The 13,937-nt window shown below is 30.8% G+C and overlaps 7 protein-coding genes across 7 annotated transcripts; 2 read left to right on the top strand and 5 right to left on the bottom strand.

Moving 5' to 3' along the window:
• Positions 1-159: 159 nt before the first annotated feature.
• Positions 160-1,371, top strand: BX663DRAFT_517307 (GTP-binding protein ypt1). The gene is made up of 5 exons (XM_051528705.1): positions 160-276; positions 415-535; positions 615-662; positions 752-979; positions 1,076-1,371. The coding sequence occupies exons 1-5, from the start codon at positions 263-265 to the stop codon at positions 1,274-1,276; spliced, it is 612 nt and encodes a 203-aa protein (XP_051380679.1). The 5' UTR covers positions 160-262; the 3' UTR covers positions 1,277-1,371.
• A 2,228-nt stretch (positions 1,372-3,599) lies between these two features.
• BX663DRAFT_438979 (uncharacterized protein) lies at positions 3,600-4,066 on the bottom strand (the record flags this gene model as incomplete). Its single annotated transcript, XM_051523304.1, has 2 exons — positions 3,600-3,703; positions 3,766-4,066. Coding segments are annotated over 2 exons (405 nt in total), but the record flags the coding sequence as incomplete, so codon positions are not given.
• Positions 3,766-4,851, bottom strand: BX663DRAFT_517293 (uncharacterized protein). The gene is made up of 2 exons (XM_051528704.1): positions 4,476-4,851; positions 3,766-4,409 (listed from the first exon to the last, which is right to left on the bottom strand). Exons 1-2 carry the CDS (start codon positions 4,744-4,746, stop codon positions 4,123-4,125), a joined length of 558 nt encoding a protein of 185 aa, XP_051380677.1. The 5' UTR covers positions 4,747-4,851; the 3' UTR covers positions 3,766-4,122.
• A 53-nt stretch (positions 4,852-4,904) lies between these two features.
• On the bottom strand, positions 4,905-5,667 carry BX663DRAFT_476724 (uncharacterized protein). Its single transcript, XM_051524271.1, has 3 exons — positions 5,482-5,667; positions 5,325-5,398; positions 4,905-5,251 (listed from the first exon to the last, which is right to left on the bottom strand). The coding sequence occupies exons 1-3, from the start codon at positions 5,493-5,495 to the stop codon at positions 5,139-5,141; spliced, it is 201 nt and encodes a 66-aa protein (XP_051380675.1). The 5' UTR covers positions 5,496-5,667; the 3' UTR covers positions 4,905-5,138.
• BX663DRAFT_419665 (uncharacterized protein) lies at positions 4,959-5,108 on the bottom strand (the record flags this gene model as incomplete). The annotated part of the gene is made up of 1 exon (XM_051522389.1): positions 4,959-5,108. A coding segment is annotated over one exon (150 nt), but the record flags the coding sequence as incomplete, so codon positions are not given.
• A 1,952-nt stretch (positions 5,668-7,619) lies between the features above and the next one.
• On the top strand, positions 7,620-10,840 carry BX663DRAFT_544832 (uncharacterized protein). Its single transcript, XM_051530907.1, has 7 exons — positions 7,620-7,679; positions 7,731-7,793; positions 7,874-8,419; positions 8,480-8,641; positions 8,717-8,881; positions 8,945-9,408; positions 9,538-10,840. Exons 1-7 carry the CDS (start codon positions 7,640-7,642, stop codon positions 10,789-10,791), a joined length of 2,694 nt encoding a protein of 897 aa, XP_051380674.1. The 5' UTR covers positions 7,620-7,639; the 3' UTR covers positions 10,792-10,840.
• BX663DRAFT_517266 (uncharacterized protein) lies at positions 10,793-12,029 on the bottom strand. The gene is made up of 5 exons (XM_051528703.1): positions 11,923-12,029; positions 11,711-11,837; positions 11,562-11,627; positions 11,342-11,505; positions 10,793-11,265 (listed from the first exon to the last, which is right to left on the bottom strand). Exons 1-5 carry the CDS (start codon positions 11,972-11,974, stop codon positions 10,880-10,882), a joined length of 795 nt encoding a protein of 264 aa, XP_051380673.1. The 5' UTR covers positions 11,975-12,029; the 3' UTR covers positions 10,793-10,879.
• Positions 12,030-13,937: the final 1,908 nt, after the last annotated feature.

Here is a 13,937-nt window from a genome sequence, read left to right as displayed (position 1 = left end):
TTACCTGCTTAATTATTAAATTAAATTTAATTAGATTTATTTTTAGGCGCATTACTATATCTATAATAATAATTGCTGTAATAAATTACTGATGACGTTTATTTAATAACTACACGCACTTCAAAGTCTATTTTTTTTTATCATTTTTTTTTTTTTTTTTTTTTTATTATTATTATTTTTCCCATTTCAGTGATAAAAAACAGGTACTCTCTTTTCAGCTAAACACAGAAATAGAATAAAATAAAATAAAATAATAATAAAAATGAATCCTGAATAGTAAGTATTTGTTTAACACCAGATATGACAACTATACAACACAATATACGTATAAACATGTTTAAACATGTTTACTGCTTATTGACTTATTGGTTACTTGTATGATGTCTAATTTTTATTAATTTATATAAATTTTAGCGATTATTTATTTAAGCTTTTGCTTATTGGTGATTCAGGTGTTGGAAAGTCATGTCTTTTATTACGTTTTGCAGATGATACCTATACTGAAAGTTATATCTCCACTATCGGCGTTGATTTCGTAAACAATAACTTTAATAAATATTAATCAAAAGCCTTCCTCTCATCATTTTTTTTTTATTACTATTATTATTATTTAGAAAATTAGAACCATTGAACTTGAAGGAAAGACAGTAAAATTGCAAATTGTAAATATAAAAAGCAAACCTCTCTAAAAAGAGAAGGAAAAGGAGAAAAAGAAGTTTAATTCCCTTTTTCTTTATTTTATTTTTTGTAGTGGGATACAGCTGGACAAGAACGTTTCCGTACAATTACTTCATCTTATTATAGAGGTGCACATGGTATTATTGTTGTTTATGATGTTACAGACCAAGATAGTTTCAATAATGTTAAGCAATGGTTACAAGAAATTGATCGTTATGCTGCAGAAGGAGTTAATAAGCTATTAGTTGGTAATAAAAGTGATTTGGTCGATAAGAAAGTTGTCGAAACTGACCAAGCAAAGGTAACTTTTCCCTTATAACTTTTTTTTTTTTTTTTTTTTTTTTTTTTTTTTTTTTTTTTTTTAAAAAAAATGAAACTAATTTAGTTGAAATAATAGGAATTTGCTGACAGTCTTCATATTCCTCTTTTGGAGACATCTGCTAAAGATGCTACTAACGTTGAACAAGCTTTCTTAATAATGGCAAAGCAAATTAAAGATAGAATGGGATCCACTCTACAAGAACAACAAGCTAAATCTACCGTCAAAGTTAGTCAAGGAGCTGCTGTTCAACCTCAACAATCTGGCGGTTGCTGCTAAATAATATATGTCTTATTTTTATTTTATTTTTTTTTGTTTTATTTTTTCTATCTTCTATCTTCTTATACGATTAAACAATAATTTTTATTTAAAAATACATGACCCCATTTGAGCACGAGATGTTATTAAATACATCAAATTTGCCCAGGCCGGATCAGTTTAAAGGGATAAGGAACGAAAAAACCTCTTTAGGAGCAAGAGGAAAAACGTAAAGGAAAGGAAGGGTGTGATAGGTGTAATGTAAAAATTAGACAGGTAGTGTAGGAGAAGGAGGAAGCCAATCTAAGAAACGTTGACCAGTATTGGGTGGGGTAGGAAGAATCAGCTTATTATGTTGTAACTGGTCAAGTTCATGAAAGATAAGGCAGATGGAGGGCCATCTAATGTGCCAAGGGGTGACGGAATGAGATGAGGCAGGTTTCTTGGCAGGAAGTTGGTTTAAAAGGAAGGACAAGGGATCTTCTATAGTTTCAGGCATCTGTAACCGACGGTGCATTTAGAGACATATAATTGCATGTCGTCGAGTGAGGCGTTGAGATGGGTGAGTGGGGCAGTATGTGGAGTAACCGTTTGGGAGCCATCCAAGCCGCCAACGTATGCATCGACTGCGTTCAACAAAGGACATTGGTAACCAAAGGATAGGATTTATAGACATAGTAGGCCTGCAAAGAGAGAGGGGTGTAGAATTATTTGGAGCACTACGGCGTGCATTTAAGTTATCTTGTAAAAATTGTTGTTGTAACTTTCTAAATCGTTTGTGATCTAAGGAGTGTAGTTCGGGGTGGGGTGACAGACCTTCCACAGTGGAGTTTTAGATAGCGTATACCATTGTGATCTGCTTGACGAGATTCGGATGTGAGGTAAAAGTTTCGTAAGAAGAGCATCGTCAGGTAAGGAGAAGGAGCGTAGTAGGAATTTAGCTATTAATATATGAGACCTTTCTTTCATCGTAGGGAGACGAGTTAAATGAAGCATAACTTGAACAGAGGAGAGAGTGGAGCCACTGAAGAATCTTCGAATGCATTGTTTTTGGGCATCTTCAAGTTTGTTGTATAAGAATGCGGTGAACTTGTTGATGGCTAGACCGTATTCAAGTTGGGAGCGGACCATTTGGACATAGAAGTGAGGGGAAAGAAGTTTGGTAAAGCCCATGTGATTAACACCTATTACTGCTAGTTGATTCATAGTAGCTATCGCTTTGGTTGTGTTGACAGAAATCAATTCGCTTGGATGGAGGTAGCCACCAGGGCGAAACGGTATACCGAGGTATGAAAAGGAAGAATTAACCTGGATAGGATCACCGTATAATTGATATTGAAAGGTGGTATGCTCGTTAGAATCCAATATGATACATTTACTCGGATTCTATCGGTAACCAAGGTCATAGCTATGTTGTTCACAAATTTGTAAAAGATTAACCATCTGGGGCTGGTCAGCAATCAATACAACATCGTCAGCGAATAGTGGCTAATATTTCCGCTCCAATCCCTCCATGTTAATCCCTTCAAATACCATCAATATCCTACTTTTTTGGACGATTGTAAAAGGAATAAGAGTAGCAATCATGCTAAGAGATAAAAAACAGTCTCTGTATATAAACACTTTTTATTACAATATATAAATTTTGGAAATAATAAACTTTTTATTTTGATCGTTGAACCGGCTTGCTCCTACATTCAAACTTCTTTAAAGTGCCCGGTTCATTTAACAATTGCATTCTTTTGTATGTTCATACTTCGTTTTTAGCTGCTATGTTATCGATTATTATTGTTTCCAGTGTTATAGAACAAGCCTAGCTAGCTCAATCGGTAGAGCGTGAGACTCTTGAGGACCTTCATGACGTGGACGTTTGATAGGAGGATCAGCAAAGGAACTATCTTCACCGGAAGCAACAACAAGATCAATAATTTGATTTATAGAAGTAGGTAAGTTAGTGCCAAAGTGAGAGGCTATAGCAACTTGTGAACGGGCACGAACAGATTCTTGAAGTGAGACAAAAAATGAGACAGCCAACTGAGTTCCATCTTCTATTCCTGCTTCACGACGAAGTTTCTGATATCTGCTTGCGTATTCCCTATTGGTTTCATAACGATCTTGTTTCAAGGAACCAATTTCTTTCTTTAACTTTCTTTTAACCTTCTTTATTTTTAATTGAATAAAAAACAGTCTCAAACTATACTTCCTTTTGTTCCCTTTCTCTCTCTTCTATTTTCTCTTTCATTTTTTATTTACGTTCCATCACATCCAGGTTTGGATACTGTCTGTAGCAAAAATAAATAATTAATGAGTTATTCTGCTTTCATATAGTTTTGTAACTATTCGCTTACTTCAGAAAGTCATACAAATCATTGCTGTTTGTTGTCAAACCAGCGTAATCCAATACGACTAAACATACTTTCGCAGTGTTTGTGATAAATCTCATCATGTCTATATAGTCGAAATAAATAATCTATTAATTTAGATATATAATGTGTCACTGACTTGCTTACCCTGAGTGCTTTCTTCAGCATGTAAACCTTTATATATTTCGCTCATTTGTTGTAAATCTCTTGTTGCCAACTGGTCGTTAGCTTGAGAGATATATGATACGAAAACATGATCAACTAATGATTTCTCCTTTAGCCGCTTACACATGAGATTCAGCAACCTGGTTCTGGTTTCAATATCTTCACCACTCTTCGACTTTCTAGCATATCCTATTACGGTAAATCCTTGCTGCTTCAAGGTTTGAATCTCTGTTTGGTAATTGTGCAGATATAATACTATCCTTTCAATGGTTTTGGCTATATAGTTTTCATTTTCGAAAATTAATCCCTTGGATTCTCTTATCAAAAATTTGTCTTATCTTACCAAAGTAGTTTTTTTTTTAACACATATAATGACCTGACAGAGATCATGGAGTTATTAGCAATGTGTCTTCTTTTAGGTTTGCAACATAAAAAATCAACTTTTTTGGATGAACACCAGTTTCCAAATGATGTGACACTCTTATCATTGAGTACTTCAGTATATTGCCATAAAACTGATAATATATCGCCGTTTGAAAGACTTCGTTGTTCATAAACTTCATCGTTATTCGGGTCGTAAGGAAGGAAACAAGTATTCAAAAACTGTATGACATGCTGCTCAGTGGCTGTGTAAAGCAAAGAAGATTATAAATATTAACATATATATTTATATACTTGATGTTTTTTTTTACGAGATTTACTGAGGAAGATTTTATTATCAAGTATTTCTTCAGATTCAGCCTGAGACGAAATCACATCTTCGCTCACATATGTTTTAAATTTGAGTGGATTTTGGTTTATTCTTAATTGGCGAAGGAGCATTGGCTCGGTGGGGTCATCTGCAAAACATATTTCAATATTGTCCATGTTGTCAATTAACTTGGATAGTTTAGAAACGTTTGATTCATTATACGGCTGACAGTAAAACATACAGATTGCTTGTTCTCTACTAATAGTAATCATGGTAGGAAAAAAAAGTTACAGAAAAATACGACAACAACAAAAAAAACACTATAAAAATTACAGAATGCACAAAACATTAGACTGTATAAACAGACTGCACAAACAGGTTACACAAAAAATTGCAGACTGCACAAAAAATTGCAGACTGCACAAAAAAATTACAGACTGCACAAACAGACTGCACAAAATAAGAACTGACGGCACAACATCTCCTTATTTAAACATTTATCAAAGCCTTTGACAGAATGAGAAACAAAGCCTTTTGAATCACTCGAATACAAACTATCACATGCTTCACTAATCCTAGTCATTAACGATTCTTTTTCCAAAAATTTATTTCTCTTAACTTTGTTTTGGATAATTTTGAAGAGACTACTGAAAACAAACGAGGCTCATGATACGTGAGCACGGGTTTGTTTTAGGATCAACTGTGATGATCTGAGCACTAATAGTCTATGCCTGACATCGCAAATGAAAGATAAATACTTTAATAGAACAAAGAATTCTACAAAAGGAAATCATTACATTATATACTTGTCTTTTAGAGCTATTACACTACTTTATCAGAATTAATTTACCATTTAACCTCAGACATAATATTAGTATGAATCCAATACGTAATATAGATAGGATCCCTCTTGACCTTTTAAATCTACAAAAAGTCTAATAAACTACTAAAACAGTCTCGACGTACTTGACAGTCTATCTCTCTCTTTCTCTCTAAATCAAACAAACCTAAAACACCACATTAACCATCAGTGATGTTCCAGCTAATTTTAATTGGGAAGTTTTGATAATTGTAATTGGAAAGTTGTGCCAAAATTTTTTCAAAAGCAGAGATTTATTTTTGACTTGTGGCCAGTTATTTTTGAGTAAACGCCAATTTCCATAAGCCTGACTGAACATAATAAATTATCATACGTACGTATCTTGTGAACACATATATTGTTTGCTTTGCACAACATTATAACTCATGCATTATTTTTATAGAAATTATTACGGACAAAATTAGTGTGGTGCGGGAACGCATAGAATTTCAGTAGTTACTTCAAAAAAAAAAAAAAAAAAAAAACTATGAATGCATAGAAAGAAAACTAAGGCCATGGGCTATGAACAGTTAATTGACAGGATAAATGATATCAATGCAATGTGAAAGACAAATTTGATAAACTTATAAGAATATTGTAAAAGAATTAGAAAAAAAAAGGTACTTATGTAATGGTACATGTTCCTACACTTAAAGAATTGCTTATGTCTTTATTTACAGGACCATACCATATAAGGTCGTACGAAAAAACTGAAGGCAATTCGTATGTGCTGCAAGATGAAATTGGTATCTAGAGATTATACACCCTCTGCATTTAGAGTCGTAAACAAAAAATAACACCTCAGATAAAGAAGTTTACGAAATGGAAGAAATTCTAAAACATAGAGGAATCGGTAAAACACACACACACACAGAATATAAGGTACAGTGGAAGGACTATAGTGAGGAAGAGGATATGTGATCAAAAAACAGATAAAACTATCCTAGTAATCTCATAATAGTGTTATATACAAAAATATAGTTAAAAAGTTAAAGTTGAACTAAATATTTTTACCCAATGCTGGTAGTAATAAACAATTTTTAAGCTGAAGCTAGTAAGGTATTGTTATTCATATTTATATGATATATCACCGTATATAATAAATTTATATGAGTTGTAATAAGTAATAGGAATAAGTATTTATCCATTACAACTATTATATATATCGTATACATTGAACTGATTACTTAATAATATATAATTCTCCTTTGCCATTTCTTATAATAAGGTTCCTTACGGTTAAAAAATGCAGTAGTCATTTCGATAGTCCAAAAGCCCTTAAGGTAATCATCTACAAGTGGGAAGCGTCTACCGCATACTGAGTTAAGTGTATCATAGAGTTGATTGCTAAAATGATCAATATATTGACAAGCTTCAGTTCTATTAAGAAATGAAAGAGATAGATAGATGAGTGGGAAATGATAATGATCAGTTTGCAGCAAATAAAACCTTAATCAAATGGTATCCATTGGTGTTAACTCTAAAGGATTTGGTCGTCTTCTTTCTGTTCGTTTTTATGCTCAAATTGTTCACTCGAAACTTGAATATGACCTGACTATCAATTTTCTCTCTGCTGCTTTCTTGAAAAAAGCTTGAAGCTTGTCAAAACCAATGTCTTTGACAGATTTTTGGTGCTGGCTCTCGCTCTTCCACAGAGCTAATACTTCATCTAGTTCACTAACCTACAATGAAAGAACGAGCATATCCTTCTACAAGCGAAATTTCCATGCCGTCCTTTAGATCAAATTTATGCCCCCCTTTTTTTTTAATTTCTTTATTTCCCCCTTTTTCTTATTTGACCCGGGTAATATAATATTATTTCATTATGTGCTCAAATAAGGTTTAAAGACTATTGTTCAATAAAAAAAATATTTAATTGTAACATTTATTTTTCTAAATTAGATATATGATTAGGAAAAAATCATAATATGATATTCTCATTTGGATGGGAAAAAAAAAAAAGAGGAGAGTAAGACAAACTAATGATTAGGACCAATAAGATGTGATCATGTAGTATCACTATTTATGGTATAAGCAAGCATATTTCAGAAACAAAAGCAATGTGTTTATTTAATAAAATACTTTAATGACATAGTATGTATATCTACTGTTGTACTCATTTAAGCTTATTAAATATGCATTATTCTACATGAAGAAAACATTTGGCGATAGTTATTTGTTACAGAATATAGTATAATTTATGAATTTTCTTGATTTATCCAGTGTCACAATAGTTTATTTCGTTGATAACTTTTCTTTTCTTTTTTTTTTTTGTTATTTTTCTTTCTTCAGTAAAAGAAAAAAAAATGCATAAAAACGAATCTGACATATTCATTTCTGGTTCTGGTAGTAATTTGATTAGAATTATCAAACTGATTAAATAACAATAAGAATAAGAAATTTCTAGTTTATATGCAGCCATAGTTTTATCTAAAATTGGATTAACTGTCTACATGATAGGTATTATTAAATAACAAATAGCAAATTTACAATATATTCATTTTTATTTCTCTATTTTCCTTCATGTTATATATATAAAGATAACAATAACAGAAAGGATGATACAAATGAATTACTGTTGCTTTCACCAAGAAGCTTACAATTACTCAATCAAATTGATTTATTAGAGCCCCTTTTTAAACAAGGAGGTATGCGTCACTGGAAATTTGAAATTTATCAAAATAGTCAGTCTGCTAATGTGAGTCAACAAAGTATTCGTTTATGGAATAATGAAACAACAGGGTTCAATTACAGTGTTACTTGCAAGAAATCAGTTTTATATAATCTTCTCAAACAGCAACTTCAAGAAATAATTCAAATTGATCAAAATCAAGAGATTATTGATATCAATGATCAAAGTGATAATCATTATCAATTACCATTACTTAATACTACTGATATTAGTTCATATTATCAGTATAGACCCTTACCATGTATACCACGTAACAATAAATATGATATAACGATAGAAAGGGCTTTTAAATCTATTTATTTAAAGCATACAGATACGCATCAAACTAAAGTGTGGAAATCACAAATCATTATTGGGGCAGAAGGTCAGCAAAGTTTCATAAGAAAAAAATTAGGTACATAATACTACTATAAAAATGCTATCTTATATACATAATACCTGTGTGTACATATAGGAATACCTCTTGGGAGAAAAAAGTCTTATAATAATAAAAACATGAATTCAATAATAACAAGAATATTTTATACCTTACAAATCACTATTATCTCTGCTAATTTCCCTGGTTTAAAGCAGATATCCATTGTCAGTAAAGATAGAAACATTATATACGTAACAGGTAAATATGTATATGTATATACATGTATATATATTTATATAATGCAGTACGGATGCAAATTTTTTAATTCACTAGGTCGTGAAAGTGAAATCTATGTCATATTTGAACATAAATCAAGTTGGAGTAAAACATCAATTGATGATGAAATACCTGCTCAAGTGGCTTTAGAGCATATTCGTTCTATTTTACAGCCATATAAAATTGAATTCGGAAGTATAAAGAGTTATACAAGATGGCAAGGTATGAATATTTTTGTAGACTAATAACTTTATGAATGTACTCAAATCATAAGAATAATAAAAGGAGGTGAACAAAACTTGTGTGAAGAATTTAGTTTCGACTCTAGTTACTTTTTAATCGGTAGTTCAGCGCAAATGATTGGGCTGCCTGGGATATTTGATATCAATATTCATTTAGAGCAAATACAGAATTTATGTTGGAAGTTGGCATTAAATATACGACGTTGTGCTTTATCTAGATTATTGGAGACCTATGATTATGAAGCCAAGGTAATAGCAGAGGAAGCTATTAATACAGCACATCTCTTTACAAATTTTATCGGTGACTATTATAAAATTAAAGAAGAAGAAGAAGAGGAAGAAACTAGTTTGAATATGTCTTTTCATAATCGTGATCTTCTTTATCAACTTCAAAAACATTTCAAACATTGCTTTGTAGGTGATACACCATTCACAACAAGTACTATACTTAACTATTCCAATGATCAACAAAATGAAAACGACGAAAATATCAGTCATAGTTCAAAAGTAAGTAAAAATAAAATAAGTAAGGCACCCCCTTTTTTTTTCATTCATTGGGAGCTCAAAAGTCTTTCTTTTTTTTTTTTTTTCAATTCAATATTACTATTTTAAAATAAAATGTATTAAAATTCTCAGGCTGGTCTTGTTGGATGTTTAGCTCCTAATGCCAGGTTAAAGCCATATACTTTATTTCAGTTGCTGTTATTGTCATCAGGTCAACCTTCCACAAAGACAACAGTTACCACTACTCAATTAGTTTCAATGACACCATCTCATTTACTTGAGCCACCTCTAGTATCTCCTTCTCCTCCTTTACAGCCTCAAGAAGAGATTAGTAATAATGTGAACACAGTAAAGACCATATTACAAAAGGGAATTAAATCAGGAAGAAAAAGATCTAGCTCCGTCACTTCAAGTAATAATGGAAGCATTTTTAGTATTTGGTCTCTGTTACAAAAAAATCTAAAGAAGCGATCACATCACCAACAACAGGATAATAAAATCCTCAATTCAAACAAAATGTCTTCCATCACTACCACAACACCTGCATCTGTATTGATTTCCACAGAGAGATGGAAAAGCATTAGAACAAATCACCTACAACTTCATGAACTCATTCGGAATAAGCATTGTCTGCCAGCTTTTACTTTATTCATATTTTGCGGGCCTATCGGAAATACACATCAAAACAAAATATATCAATTTGTTAGACAACTTGTAGGATCATCTAATTCTTTTCTTTATCGATATGATGATAGTTTATTATCAGAAGAAGATAGATATGATGGTTGTTCTAATAATAGAAGTTTCAGTCCTAATTCAATACACTCACTATCAAGATCAAATAGCAATAGACAGGGACGTAATAGTATATCTTCTATAAATATGTTGGATAAAAATCAACGTACGCATAAATCATCTTTGGTAGCAGACAATTCAACAACTCCACGAAGCTCAATAGATTCAACTAGAACAACAACAAGTCATTACTATGAACATAGATGTTCAACGTCATCTATATCTTCATTACATATCCAACAGCAAAGTCAGTCATCTTCACTATTTTCTATTCTGTTTATCACAAGTTCAACAAAAAATGAAGTCATCAAATATCTTAATGATACACCACCTGCCATGGTTCACTCTACCTTTCCTTGTGGGTTGGCTAAAGTCTTTTTGGATCATGATCAACAGTGCTATAGAATTTATAATGTGAAGCAGCCAGAAATAGTCGTAATTCGACCTGATGGTTATGTTGGCACACGACTCATATTAACTCCAGAAAATAATGCTTTTGAACAACTCAATATGTATTTCGATTCTTTTTTAAGAGTGCCTGTAGACATGAATTCTGCTGCTGCTGTAGTAGCGGATAATTACAATTTCTAAATACATGTATTATAACTTAATATTTATTTACCGTAAAAAAATAAAAAAATAAAAATAAAATAAAATATACATAAATTTATATATGTTGTTAATGAAAAACTGCCTTTTCATATTCTTTTTTAGTTATAAGTGGTGTAGGTGATGCTGAATGATGATGAAGTGGGTTCTCTTTTTCTGTTATAACTGATGTATCATCATGATGACTTGACGTCATAATATATGATTCTCTCCAATTTTGAACACCTTGTAAATAATTAGCATGCATTTCTGCTTTATATTCATCTAATTTTTCCATACTATCAATAGCCATATCACGCCCTATACGTTGAATTTCTTGTGCTTGTAATATTATTTTCTGTGCTTGATCTATTGCTGCATCCAATATGTCGCCTGTAGCTGTAACGATCTTGCCTACCATTAAACGAACAACATGATTATACCAAAATGATACAAGTGGTACAGACTGAAGCAAACCTATATAAAGGAAAATGATGGTGATGAAGAGAGATGACTACGAGATCATAACATGTAAATGTAAATGTAAAAATACCTTCTAATGTCCAACTATCTTCTTGTTTATAAATTTTTAAAAGACCACTCTCTTGATCTGTTTCTTTAAAATAAAGCGTAGTAATTGCAGGTATTTGAAACTGAATAAATGATGGAAATACACAGGGTGATATTGTTTGCGTTAACTGAACTACTGCTATTTGACTAGTTATGTACATTATAAATACATAACTTCTAATACAAAAATAATAGCTATTTACCCATCAAAGACTATGTTATTTATTTTTGGTTCAACCCTATTCATTGTCTGCCAAACCGTATAAACACTATATAGAAATAACATTGATTTATTAGATGCGTGCTTTTTTTTTTTTTTTTTTTTTTTTTGGTTTATTTTAAATATCTTTACTATTGAATATTTAAAACACCTTCTGTACTCATAATTGGTGATGATAAAGTTGCATTTTGGAAAAAGTAATAATCCAATATCCTCTTTCTTTTTATTGCATTATAAGAAAATAAATCCTCAATAATACCTTTGAAAAGGAAAATAAATAAATAAATAAATAAATAGATTAATCATGTATATCTAAAGTACACTTTATTTTCGAAATTACAAACTTTTTACAAGAGCCGAAGATGCTGCTTGTGAATCAATGTCAGTATCAGACATCCTATAAAAATAAAAGATAAAAAAAAAATAAAGGAGAGAAAGGAAAAAAAAAAAAAAAAGTTGCCCCTGAGATTTTGTAAAATCCAAAAGTCCGACACACATGAAAAGAAGGAAACCTGTGATTTGTGTATTCTTCTAAAAAGAGCTATAATCGTATTTAACACCAGCAATTTAATATAATGAAAACATATCAACTTCTTTTATCTATTTTTAGTATTTTTTTTAACGATATTTTTATCGTGATAACTGGAGGCCTAGGATATCTGTACTGCTCTTCCTGTAAAATACAAGTAGCTTATTCTTATTGAAATATGATCTACCATGATAATCTATTCTCTATATCAGTCACAATTATGTTCTATTATTAGCTATATAAATGCATTCATTAGTCAAAAGCTTAATATTTCTGCTAAATAACGAAATTCATTTTTAAACAAACATTAAATACGTATATAAAAAAAAAAAAAAAAAAAAAAAAAAAAAAAAAAAAAAAAACTGTTATTAGTTATTAAGTATTTATTACTTTAAATGCACGAGGATTCAATATTGTTAGAATTAACTATGAGAAGAGTGGGATCTATCTAAGATATGCATATTTCTTTCAAGTATTCATAATTGATAAACAAAAGCAAAAAAAAAAGTTAATGCTGACACAAGGGATTGTAGAGTTTCTAAATAAGTCACCAAAAGGCATCATAAATATTATTCCTAAAAAAAAAAAGTCTAATTCTAGTAAAAATGAAGATAATATATATACTATTTTGTTCTGTACTCTTATATCTGTATACAGTTAATACTAAATGTAACTAAAATTCAACAATATCAAAAGCCAAAAGAAAAAAAAAGGACCTTGTAAAATAATGTGGCGGCATGATCAAAATGCTTCTAAAATAGTTTGAAATTAGCGATTTTGACTGAATGATGAAGAAAAATCAAAAGTATACTCGAGAATAAGCATGATCTAGCTATCTTATCCTTAATTAATCATTATTGAAATGAATGTAGTTTTTTTTTTCTTTACTTGAAAAGGTCTTTGATATCTGCAGATAAAGTACATAAAGGATCTATTTAAAAAAAACTACTTTTACTTTGTCTGATTCATTAGATGATCTATCTTAATGAAGCTTGTTTACATAATCCCTATCACATAATCAAATAAGGGTGATTTTTGTTACTGAGTATACATGATCAATCATAAAAGTCGAGTGATGAAACACTAAGGTTAGAACAAATCGGTTCGAAATATTCGATTTACTGGAATTCATATTATTTGTTTAATGTTTTTAACACGTCATTTTCCGGCTGGAATGTTAGACGAGATTGATGTTGATTGACTCAATTCACATTTTTGTACAACTATCCTTAAATCGCTCATCTGAAGACATAATTATTCCCTCTGTTGTTTTATATTGTACTTGTAGTTTATCAGGTAAATGTGTCATAATAGTGCCACTTACTGTTGTGCATACATACTCTAGTCTTAGTCTTAAAATAGCAAATATAAAACTCGAGGTGGATGTTCTGATTGAAGTACGCAAACGTTCAAAAAGTATATGTAATATTTGTTCTCTTATAGTTAAATAAGATATAATAAATAAAGGAGTTTTTCTTATAAAAATTAAAACATCCAAAACTGATATATTGAGTATTTTAGAAAACTTTACTTGTTTTTATGCACATATAATGTGAGACTTTTATAAATATATTTTCATTGTGTATAACTTGGGAGTTATCAAGCTATAGTCATATCATATTACATACGTTACAATTATTACTACTCCCTCTACACATTCTGCAATACAGAGGGTACTGTATATATAAAAATGACCGTGACCCCCCTAGAGCATCTATTTTCACAAAGAAATAACGAGTAAAATCAGAGAAATGGGTCTGTATATTCTCTTTACTGAATAATTAACAGCTGTAACATGAAACCAAAACGGTCTTTAAAATACTTTTAGCA

Source organism: Cokeromyces recurvatus (genome assembly GCF_025118155.1).
Source record: "Cokeromyces recurvatus strain NRRL 2243 chromosome Unknown BX663scaffold_22, whole genome shotgun sequence".
In the NCBI taxonomy this organism is placed as follows: domain Eukaryota; kingdom Fungi; phylum Mucoromycota; class Mucoromycetes; order Mucorales; family Mucoraceae; genus Cokeromyces; species Cokeromyces recurvatus.
This window is presented reverse-complemented; position numbering and strand designations above follow the sequence as displayed.

Coding starts and splice junctions, on each gene's coding strand:
- BX663DRAFT_517307 (XM_051528705.1), top strand. Junction 663..751: donor AGACAGTAAAATTGCAAATT/GTAAATATAAAA, acceptor TATTTTTTGTAG/TGGGATACAGCTGGACAAGA. Junction 980..1,075: donor TCGAAACTGACCAAGCAAAG/GTAACTTTTCCC, acceptor TTGAAATAATAG/GAATTTGCTGACAGTCTTCA.
- BX663DRAFT_517293 (XM_051528704.1), bottom strand. CDS start 4,746: ATGATTACTATTAGTAGAGAACAAGCAATCTGTATGTTTTACTGTCAG. Junction 4,410..4,475: donor AATCTTCCTCAGTAAATCTC/GTAAAAAAAAAC, acceptor TGCTTTACACAG/CCACTGAGCAGCATGTCATA.
- BX663DRAFT_476724 (XM_051524271.1), bottom strand. Junction 5,252..5,324: donor ATTATGTCTGAGGTTAAATG/GTAAATTAATTC, acceptor TTCCTTTTGTAG/AATTCTTTGTTCTATTAAAG.
- BX663DRAFT_544832 (XM_051530907.1), top strand. CDS start 7,640: ATGCATAAAAACGAATCTGACATATTCATTTCTGGTTCTG. Junction 8,882..8,944: donor GAGTTATACAAGATGGCAAG/GTATGAATATTT, acceptor GAATAATAAAAG/GAGGTGAACAAAACTTGTGT. Junction 9,409..9,537: donor ATATCAGTCATAGTTCAAAA/GTAAGTAAAAAT, acceptor TAAAATTCTCAG/GCTGGTCTTGTTGGATGTTT.
- BX663DRAFT_517266 (XM_051528703.1), bottom strand. CDS start 11,974: ATGTCTGATACTGACATTGATTCACAAGCAGCATCTTCGGCTCTTGTA. Junction 11,506..11,561: donor AATAACATAGTCTTTGATGG/GTAAATAGCTAT, acceptor GTACATAACTAG/TCAAATAGCAGTAGTTCAGT. Junction 11,266..11,341: donor AGATAGTTGGACATTAGAAG/GTATTTTTACAT, acceptor TCCTTTATATAG/GTTTGCTTCAGTCTGTACCA.